The sequence below is a fragment of the Eleutherodactylus coqui genome, chromosome 1 (genome assembly GCF_035609145.1).
Source record: "Eleutherodactylus coqui strain aEleCoq1 chromosome 1, aEleCoq1.hap1, whole genome shotgun sequence".
Lineage (NCBI taxonomy): Eukaryota > Metazoa > Chordata > Amphibia > Anura > Eleutherodactylidae > Eleutherodactylus > Eleutherodactylus coqui.
Window position 1 is genome coordinate 381,739,614 of NC_089837.1, and position 11,139 is coordinate 381,750,752.

At 46.1% G+C, this 11,139-nt stretch overlaps 1 protein-coding gene across 3 annotated transcripts in view; it reads left to right on the plus strand.

Annotated features, from left to right (window-relative positions):
* TMEM131 (transmembrane protein 131) overlaps window positions 1–3,984 on the plus strand; it is a 130,434-nt gene extending 126,450 nt beyond the window's left edge. For all 3 annotated transcript variants that reach the window (XM_066579216.1, XM_066579224.1, XM_066579232.1), the window contains exon 41: window positions 2,705–3,984. In XM_066579216.1, coding sequence (XP_066435313.1) covers window positions 2,705–2,998 — 294 coding nt within the window. In that variant the 3' untranslated portion in view covers window positions 2,999–3,984. The remainder of the gene's footprint in view (window positions 1–2,704) is intronic.
* Window positions 3,985–11,139: the final 7,155 nt, after the last annotated feature.

Consider the following 11,139-nt stretch of genomic DNA (forward strand, 5'->3'; position numbering starts at 1 on the left):
CACGGTTAACGTCCGAAAAAAAGTAAACAACACCAGAAATGCGGGTTTTTGTTTTTGGCCAATAAAAAATGCAATAAAAATTAGTTTTGGTCAAAAGTGATGGACCTTATAAACTTACTCTTACGGCCCCCACTAGCCATCGACTTGGACCCTAAGGTGGCGCTGTTTGGCCTGCTGGAGGAGGAGGTGTGGCCATATTACACTCGCGTCTTCCTTGAAAAGACACTATTTTTGGCCCGTAAAGTGATAGCCATAAAATGGATGGCGACAGGACCCCCCTCAGTCCCACACTGGATCCAAACTGTAAATACTGTGGCCTCATATGAAAAAATTATATACCAAAATAGAGGCTGCCCGACCAAATTCCAAAAAATATGGGGGGCTTGGATGGACTCCCACTCTACTCTGCTCATGGAATGAACCTTAAGCCTAATCTACAATACCCCCTTCCTTCCCCTCCCCACCCTCTGGCACTTCCCCCTCTTCCCCAACCCTACTCACCCCCCCACCCCCACTGACAAGCGCTTGAAAACTTGTAACTTTCTCTTACCAGGATTAAGAATAAGGAAGAACAGTACTGTATTGTTTTAAAAAGTTCAAAAGTTTATTGTTGTAAATGTTTAACCAGTAACTCAAGAAATACAGCGACAAAAAAATTTGTGTTAACCTAACCATAACTATGATCATATCTACATTGCTATGTATCTAACAAATCTCTCTTTATTTCTATTTTGTATTTCACAAATTGACTAGAAAAAAAAAATAAAACGAATTTTTAAAAAATGCAATAAAAAGCGATCAAAAAGGCGTATGTGTTCCAGAACAGTACCGACGCAGACTACAGGACTTCCCGCTGAAAATGAGCCCTCGCACAACTATGTCGACAGACAAATTTTAAAGTTAATTGTGCGCAGAAGATGGCGCACAAAATAATTTTAAAAAATTAAATGTCTTCGAAAAAAAAAGTATTACAGCATAAAAAACCTACCGTATATACCGGCGTATAAGACGACTTTTGAACCCCGAAAAATATGCTCTGAAGTCGGGGGTCGTCTTATACGCCGGTAATACAAAAAAAAAAGTGTAAAAAAAAAAATCATTACTCACCTCCCCCGGCGTTCTGCCGCGCTCCGGCAGGATGTCGCTCGCTCCTCGTCCCCGACGCAGCATTGCTTTCTGAATGCGGGGCTTGAAATCCCCGCCTCCAGAAAGCTAATACACACGCCGTCAGCCAGTTACAGCCATTCAATGACATCATTGAATGGCTGTGATTGGCTGAAGGCGCACGTGTTAGCAATCACTCCCATTCAATGATGTCATTGAATAGTGTGATTGGCTGAAGCCACTGTATTACCGGCGTATAAGGTGAAAGTTGGGGGGTCGTCTTATACGCCCCGTCGCCTTATACGCCGGTATATACGGTACATAAGTGGTATTGTAGTAATCGTACTGACCCATAGAATAAGGATATCATGTCATTATTGTGGCAGTTTGTGCGCCGTGGAAACAAAACTCACCGAAAGATGGTGGAATATTGGGGGTTTTTTTCCATTTTACTCCACTTAGAATTTTTTACAAGTTTTTCAGTACATTATATGGTACATTAAATAGCACCATTGAAAAACACAACTCATCCTGCAAAAAAAACAAGCCCTCATACAGACATTGATGGATAAATAAAGGAGTTACAATTTTTTTAAAAGGGGGGTGGGGAACGAAAATGGGGGGGGGGGGAGGCTGCATCATTAAGGGGTTAAATGGAGTATATAGTTTAGATCCCATTTTCTCTAAATGTATATGAAGGCCTAGGCCTACAAAAAGGTGAGAATCTCAATATAGAGTCCCATCTACAGAAGGTCACCTTGACAGTAGAGGGCTTGTGTTTTTAGATGAAAATGTGACCTAAGAACCTTGTATTTTATGCAGTTACTAAATATAAAATGTATGCATCTTTAATTTGGATATTCAAGGTATGTATGCCCTCATAGAATCCTAGACTGGTAGAGTTAGAAGGGACCTCCAGGGTCATCGGGTCCAACTCCCTGCTGAGTGCAGGATTCACTAAATCATCCCAGACAGATGTCTGTCCAGCCTCTGCTTGAATGCTTCCATTGAAGGAGAACCCACCACCTCCTGTTTTTTGCTGCTCATTACATTGTTGACTCATGTTCAGTCTGTGATCTATTAGTGTACTCAAGCCTTTTTAACATATGCTGCTGCTTAGCCCCATTCCTCCCGCTGTTGTCATGTGTTTTTGCTTGTCATATATGCAGCTATGTTGTGGACGAGAGTTCTCAGGATGGGATTTTGGTGCGGATCCACATCAAACCCTGCAGCATTTGGTGTGGAATTTGGCACAGATTTGCAGCAGTTTTCATTCTTTCAATTGAAAGGGTAAAGTCTGTTGCAGATCCTTAACAGATTTGGTTACCATTATAGATTTTAATATGTGTGAATGCACTTCATTGTCATCTATTCATATTAAGAACTCTTTAGTATTAACCCTAAAGCAGCCCAAGCCCTTTAAGCTAGCACAGCTCATCATACAGGATTAAAATGATTTTGTGCATTTCTTCTATTAGGTCTCCCTTAATTAGAGCACATCTGGAGGCTTTAATTGTTTATTTGTAATCCCAATTTGTTACTAGAATTAACTTTTCTTTTAAAACATGTTGTTGAGTTTTGATCCATTGTCTCTTTGCAGTCTATTCTTGGAAACTCTGGTAGCCTGTGGTCTACAACAATCCCATTCAGCAGTTCCATCTGGTCCAGTAATCCGAGCACCACCATTCCTTATACCACTCCAGCAAACCCATTACCTGGAATTGATTTAATTGGAGGCGAAAGCACATGTCCCACATCCAGCTCTACAGCAGCATCCCACAGCTCTGAAAGCTTGTCTGGACAAACATATGACCCTTGGAAAATATGGAGCCCAACAATTGGAAGAAGAAGTTCAGATCCTTGGTCAAACTCCCACTACCCGACAGAGAACTGATCACCAACCTGAAATGTAACGGATATAAGGAGTGTTACTGCTTCAGAATCTGCCAATTACTTTTGAAGGCCATTCTCTTATGTTCTTGGCTTTTTATTTATTTGTTTAAACCCCAAATTAGAATCTTGTACAGAGTTTCCAACTCGGTCTTTTATTTTAACTCCCAAAAGCATTTATGTCCTTAACCTTCTTCTTATGGAAGAACATACGATTGAACAAACCGAAAACAAACGTCAGGGAAATGGTACAGAGAATAGAACTGGTACAAATTGTCACCACTTTATCATTTATTTATTTTGTACATGTGCCATACTGCAGCCCTCTTTTCAAACATATCATTGCCCTGAAATGACATGACTAAGGCCCCCCTGTCCATGGGTGTTGCGGTATCCCGCAGCAGATCGCCGCCGCCCAAGAGCAGGAGCTGCAGACGGATCTCCGCTGTCAGCCTATCTGACAGGCTGACGGAGAATCGTGGCAATTCGCAGCAGGATGTGAATTGCCGGCCACGAGCGGAGAATCACAATGATTCTCCGCTCGTGGACAGGGGGTGGGCGCTTCAGACAGCGTGATTTGCCGGCGATTTACCGCCGGCAGAATCAGGCCCATGGACAGGGGGCCTAATGAGAGATTTTAAATCATTTTCCCCCAAGTGTTATGTTTCTCATAAAAGGTAGATGTATATGCATAAATAGCAATCTACACTATAAGTGCAATGGCCATTTAAATGCAAGCTGTTTTTGTATTCATGAACAAAAGCTAAATACAGCCAAGAGTACTGCCGAGGCTCATTTTGGGCTGCTCAGTGCTTTTTCCTGTACTTTTACTTCTTTATCATGCATTTTTTAAAAAAGAAGAAAAAAAAAATGGAAAAAAGTTTAATTTTACATGCTCGTTGTGAAATCCTGTGGGTAAAACAGGATTTGTTGAGCAATTTATACAACTTTGAGTTGTAATTTAAATAAAAAGGCACTTTTTCAATAAGATTTTGTGGGTTTTGTCTTATTTTTTTCTGTAGACTAAACTGTACACACATTGTTGCATTGTACACAATATTGGACATCTGGTCATACTAGATTGGTCAGGAATCTGAATGGGTGCATGTGCTGATATGACAACACACTTTTTTGTTTTTGCACATCTCTGTTTTAAAGATTTGGTAAGCATGAAATTATAACGTACATCGGGGTATTGGGAAGGAAAATGGGCACATGGATGTTGTGTATGGCACTTAGGCAAAATACCACAACTGATATAAGATCTATTTATTAAAGACATCCAAATGGAATATAACAACGCAGGCTTTTGTGGCACCACTGATTGAGGTCCACAACACTTCATACAACTTGCTGTATTTCTTTGTACCGCAGCTCTAGCGCAATAAATACACTCATTGTCAAAAATAAATTACAAATCAAGCCCCTAGAAGAAGTTGTCATTTGGCTGTAAAACTCATTATGCAGTTACATCATAGACAGATATGCAAATCAGTTGTGGTGTGATTAGATGAAAGGTCTTCCCACCTGAGGCCCTAAAAGTGGTTCCACCCTTGGCCTATAAAAAGGCTCTTGGAGGCTCCTTGTGTGTAGTGAAATCTTTTTCCGCTTGTGTAGAGCTTGTTGGCCACTAGACAGGACTCTGCGATGTAAAGAGGTTGCACCTAGTTAAGAGTTTGAGAGGGGCGCATTATTGGAATGCAAGAAGCTGGATGGTAGTATCAACGAATTGCCCACCACTTGGGCTGGTTCTACCAGAGTAAGGAGGTGTTGAGACCGGTGGATGTATGAGGGCACACACACAAGGCAACTGGGCTCAGGATACCCTACAGACCACCAGTAGAGCGGATCGCCAAGTGTTTCATTGTCCATCATCCAGTGACAGATAGCACCATCATTACAAGCCCTTGTGTCTATCAGAACCATTTCCGGCGCTTGACTGAAAGACAGATGGTCTCGCAGCGCCCATTACATACATACATACAAACAGAGGGGTTTACCTGGAGTCTTAGTCTGAAGTCCATAGACAGGGGTGAGATTTTTGAGTAGTAATTTGAGAGAGAAATTGGTTAAGTTGGATGTGAGGAGCAAACGAGAATCAAGCCAGACATATATCCGTCCTCCTAGATTAGGTAATTTTCCATGCCTTAATTGTCACAACTGTCGCAATATGTTAAAAGGTAATAGGTTTAGGCTACCGTACAGAGACAGAGAGTTCTTTTCTTAATGGAAAAAACACGTGGTGAAGATCAGATTATGCTTTTTTATGCCCATGTAGTTTGTGGTATTCGGGGCAAATGACTATAGAGACAAAGAAACAAATAAACATAACTGCGTGATAAGGAAGAGGTTAATTGATGTACCAGTAGTGTGGAGAAAGGACACTCTGTAAATCAATTCAGGTTTAGGCTAATTTCACATGGGTGAGTGCGATATCGAGCCGTGAAACTCTGCCAGATATCACGCTCATCAACGTGCAATTTCCCCACGGATGTGAGGCTTTTTTGTGTTAACGCCTCGCATCACTTCAGGGAAAAGCCGTGACGGAGGGTCATAAAGCGTTTCTTATAGTTTTCAATGGGAATTCACGTACACCTCGCATAACGTTCAAATGCCTGCCCCATTGAAAAGAATTTGCAGTGCAAGGGAACTCCCAAAGATAGGATGTGCTGCGATTAATTAATTTATTTTTATTTTTATTTTTTTCCCCCTGCGATGCATTGCTGCAAAAAGAAAAAAAAAAAAGCGCTTGTGTGTGACCCCATTCAAAAGAATGGTACTCGCTCCCGTGTAACAGCACAGGTGTGAGCACCACTGGGACGAGCTGCCGGACATTACTTGCTCAACAGCTCGTCTTGTGTAAAAGGACCATAAGGGCAGGAGGTGATGGAGCAACAGTTGTTAAGAATGAAGGAATTAAGGTGGACTGCGGTCTGAATATTAAATTTAACATTAGCAGTACATGACATGTACTGGGCTTCTTTTTTCTGTTTAGTGATGTCTGTCACTAAACAGAAAAAAGAAACTAAGTACATGTCACATGCTGTGCCAACCCTGTGTGTAATTGCTCCCATGGTGAAGTGGGTCTATTGCTGGTAGAGTGGTTGACACTGTGAATGCAGGAAATAGGGACGAGCCCCTCGACAATTGGCTGACAACCGCCGTTCCCCGCATCCGATTGTTTGATATCGCACATGCATGTGGTATACTGAAGATTGAGTTGCTAGGGACGCTGAAGTATCTCAGATATGAGCTTTTGCATTGATTGGCGGATGGTGTGCAAACCTCCACGTTCGATTGGTGGATATCACACATATGTGTGTTTTATTGAAGGCTGAGTTTCTACGGATGCTGGAGTGGTTAGCTGTTGCACATGTAATTGTGCACACATTGTACATGATGCATTAAATCATGGTCTTGGTTATTTGGAAACTGGGCAAGTCTTGATAACGTGGATCTAAAAACCAGCAGCCCTCCTACAGGCCTCCGAAATATGTGTCTGCATTTCCACAGGATGGGGGACAACTTGCTAATTTGGGGTATCACCGCTGAAACCCCCACCAATCCTGAGAATGGGGGTCTTGTGTGCTCCTGTGTATACACTGGCAAAAACTTCTGGTATTGTGCACCAAATGTAAAGTCCATCAGCCGTAGAAAAAATATTTAACCCTTTGCAATCCCATTTTTGATTCAGGGTTTCCTAGGGGGGTCTTTCTCTTTATGCCATTTTACAATGGCGCCATCGGCTGGCTATAGCCAGTACTGCGGTATGTCATAGGACGCAGAGGCCCCTCGACAACAGAGCAGCCAATACTATACAGTAAGAATACCCTGCCGGACGTCTTCTGGCTTCAGAGTTGTACTGGCTTCAATCAGAATGTCTACAGAGGTCAGACAGTGCATTGGAAAGGGTTAAAAGAAAGAGATTCCTCATCTTTCCCCATCAGTGAATCCACTAGGAACTGGTCACACTCATCAGAGCCCATCTTCGCTGTAGAGATCAGTGTCTACAGACAGCAGTACTAACAACTACATGTCTCATGGTGCATTGCTCAGGCATCACTTAGGCCACCTGCACACAAACTTATTTGAATTGCTGAATCTGCGATCGGCACCTGTGTGAAAGATCCGCTATAATATTCCACCATTGGAATGAATTAGGTTCCACAGCTTCAAGCAGACAGGCTTTTTTTTATGTGAGGTTCAGCAAATTGGTGACAGTTCAGCTGATGTCCCTTCCAGAGGCTATTTATCTCTAGTGAGTGATTCAACAGAGGATAGGTAATCTTTAACGCGCCATGTGCTTCAGTACTCGGTGGCCCCATTCTGGGAGTTCCCATAGTCCACCTCTTCATGGTTGAGCTATTCTAACTCCCAAACCTTTCCCCTTTACAATAACAGTTGTCCAGGGGCAGATCAGAAGTTTCACAAACTGACCTATGGTGAAGGTGAAAGTAAATGACTGTGTCATGTTTAACGTTTACTCACTTCGCTATTTCTGCAATCACAACTTTCTTTGCAAGGTCAAGAAAGACCTGAGTCTTGTAAATGACCGTACTAACCTTAAATTGGGTTAATGGGATTTCTCTTTTGAGGTTTTTCAATAAAACTGAACGCAATTTTGATAGAAAAATGATCATAACATTGTAAGCAATCATAGCAGTCTCAAAGGTAGAACACCAAATTTAGTTACTTTTTTTTTATTATCTTGGGGTCTAATATCTTAAAACTAAATATTCAAACAGCATATATTACAGCTGTTTACACCACATCAATACTTACATCTTTTTAGAAATAAAAACCAGCCTTCCATCTAAGAGCCATTTCACATGAGCGGTTTTGGCCCAACGACCGTCCCACCTGAAGTCTCCCAGGCTTCAACCCCCACTTTAACGCGTCTTGGACTTGAGGGGTTATCCGGATTCGTTGCTCCAGGGTTAGTATGGACCTGTTCCAGCGGGACAATATCAGGTGTTGAAGCATCCTTGACCGGAACTGAGCAAAGGGGACCGCCTCGAAGGCCACTACCATCTGGCCCAGAATACTCATACAGTGCCTGATGGTCAGCGTTCTCTTCTGCATTAGAGACCGGACACCGTGTAGAAGCTTGTCTACTTTTGTTTGAAGTAGTAGAACGCGGTGCTGGCTGGTGTCAAATATCATGCCTAAGAACTCCAGATGTTGTGCTGGTATTGGGCACGATTTGTCGCGGTTTATTATCCAGCCAAATTCTTCTAATGTTTCCATCGCGACGCGTAAACTCCTGATGATGTTGTCCAGTGATGGTGCTTTTACTAGAACATCGTCCAGGTATGGTATGGTCTCTATACCCTTTGCATAGAGTTGTGCCATCACTGCTGCTAGTACTTTCGTAAATACCCTTGGGGAAGTTGAAAGGCCGAATGGCAGAGCCGTGAACTGGAAGTGCCTTCCCTGCGTCTCGAAACGAAGGAATTTCTGGTGTGCTTCCCGAATCCGAATATGGAGGTATGCATCCTTGATGTCTATTGAGGACAAAAGTTCCGGGGTGGCAGGTACTCTGGACTTGCAAAACGAATCCTGCGGTGGAGTCGCGAACTCAATCGCGTACCCGAAGGACACGATCTCCCGCACCCACGCGTTGTTCACGCGACTCCACCATGTCTCCCGAAATTGGGAGAGTCTGCCCCCCACCCGGGTGACACTGGGTGGGGGCGGAGACTCATGCTGCGTTCTTTGATCCCGACGCCTTGGATGTTCCCGGTCGGGACCGCCATGCCTGTCTCGCCTTAAAGGTTGGCCCTTTCCCTGTGTCTGTCGGGGCCCTACTAGATTGGGACCACTGCCCTGTACCAGGGCGGGACGAGAAACGACGAAAGGACCTAAAAAAAGGCTTTCTCTTCAATAGAACCTTTTCCTTTTTTGTTTGTATTTGTGGTAATGACGTGCTTTTGCCGCCTGTGGCGTCCTTTATCAAGTCATCTAACTTGGACCCAAAGAGCCTATTACCCTCGAAGGGTAATTTTGTTAGGACCATTTTGGACGCTGAATCGGCCGACCAGTTTTTCAGCCAAAGGGTTCGCCTTGCCATGACAGATGCGGCGGATGCTCGAGCCACGAACTTAGCCGCATCTAGCTCTGCTGCACATACGAATTTGTTCGCTTGTATGATGTTCTCTGTCGCTTCAAGTAGTTCACTAGGTGGAGCGCCTGCCAAAATGTCCTTCCGCAGCTGTTTGGCCCAGGCTACTGAGGCTTTACTTACCCATGCGGCCGTGAAGATCGGCTGCCGGGCGGTGCCTGCGGACTGAAAAACTGATTTCGTCAATGTATCCAGTTTTCTGTCTTGAGGATTAGTCAGAGTTGCCACCTCGGCTGTTGGTAACGCCGTGCCTCTGGATAGCCGCGACACCGGTGGATCGACCACCGGGGGTACTGCCCAACCCTTTTTCAGATTCCCTGGGAAGGGGTATGTGACTTCCCAAGTTTTCCCAGGTTGCCTAAATTTTTTTTGTCAGGATTCTGCCATCCTTTATTAAGGACGTCTGCAAAGTCCTGATGGTCTGGAAAGACCTGTCGTGGTCTCCTCTGACATCTAAACGACACCGTGGATGGAATTGTCTCTGCTGGTTCCTCCGTCACTTGGAGAGTTTCTCTTACAGCTATTACTAGACTGTCCATTAGGTTCGCCAATCACAAAACCTGTTCGTCGTCCAGATCAGAAGCAGACGAGACTGCAGAGCGCTTGTCGTCTTCTGATCCACTACTCTCGCCCGCTGTTTGGGCCGTATCCTGCGAAGCCCGGGAGCATGATGCCCGGGGGAAGTCATGGCGGGCTCGGGCCGGTCTTGCAGAGTACCGGGACCTCGAAGAATGCCTCGATCTGTGATAAGTACGGACGGACTCCCTGGACCCATGGGAGCCATGAGAGTCCCTGGACCGCCTGGACTTGTAGGGTCTAGACGACCTTCTGGTATGGCGAGACTTACAGGAGGTGTCTTCGCTACTGCAGGATCTCCTTCCTTTGCGTGCCCTCCCGCGCGCATATTCCGAAGAGGAAACTTCAAAGCTGGATTCTAACCGACGTAAAATCGCCGCAGAAGATGTGGCCAGGCTGGAAACGGCAGCGGCCAAGGACCTAGCCCACTGGGGTTCGGCCCGTGGCTCCACAGGGGCGGTGGGGGGCACCGGGGTCCCTGAAACCGCGCGTGCCGTGGTACACTTAGCGCAGCGGGGGTCGATTTGACCGCAGGCAAACTTAGCGCTGCAAGATGTGCAAGCGTAATGCTTCACCCTCCCCTTGGCCGGGCTGGAACCCTCTGATCTAGGGTCAGACATGGCAAAAAAAAAGAAAACCTCAGGAGACAGGAAATGCTACGTACTGCCACAGGAGTACCTGCAGGGGGGACAGGGGAGGGGGAGGGGAGACACAGCGAAGTGCTGCCTTGGCAGGGCTTACCTGGTCTAGCAGCTGTTTAAGCGATTCCCCTGATCCAGCTGGAGCCTCTGGTCCTGAAGCTTGAAGGCCGTCAGGTGTCGACGTGGGTCCACCACACGGAAATAGTAGCGTTGGTGGCCTGGCAGGTATGTGGCAGGTACTGCTGCGGGTGCTGCTACAGCTGCTGGTGCCCGTTACAGAAGGTGCTGCTGCTGTCCGGGTGCTCACTCTGTGGTAATAAGTCTGCAGGGCCGTGTCAGCGCTGGATGCCGCGTGATGAGAACTGCGCACAGTGCTGGGCTCAGTGGCGATAGACAACGGAAGTGTCTTGCTGCTGGGAGCGGCCATTCTTCTGCCCGGGTGCTTCTTTTAGCTTTGCCACGGCCGGAGGGGGCGTGGCTTGCCCCGGAAGTGACGTTTTCCGGCCCAGCGTCGGCGCCCCGCCCCCCGGAGCGCTGCGCCCTGAAGTGACCTGCCCAGCCAGCGGCCCGGCGTCCTGCCGGTATGCCGTGCCCGTACACCTGCTGCTGGAAGAGCCGCTGCTGCCATCGTACCGCTGCCCGTTCTGCTCGTCCGCTCCTAAGGTACCTTGCTTCCGTCAGGGGAGCCACAGCCTGGCCACATGTCGACCTGACTCCAGCAGTGCTTCCCCCTATGCGTTACTGGTCAAAAAGTGCGCCACTCCAGGGAGGGGGAGCCCTATGGCTGGCGGGTAACCGACGCCAATG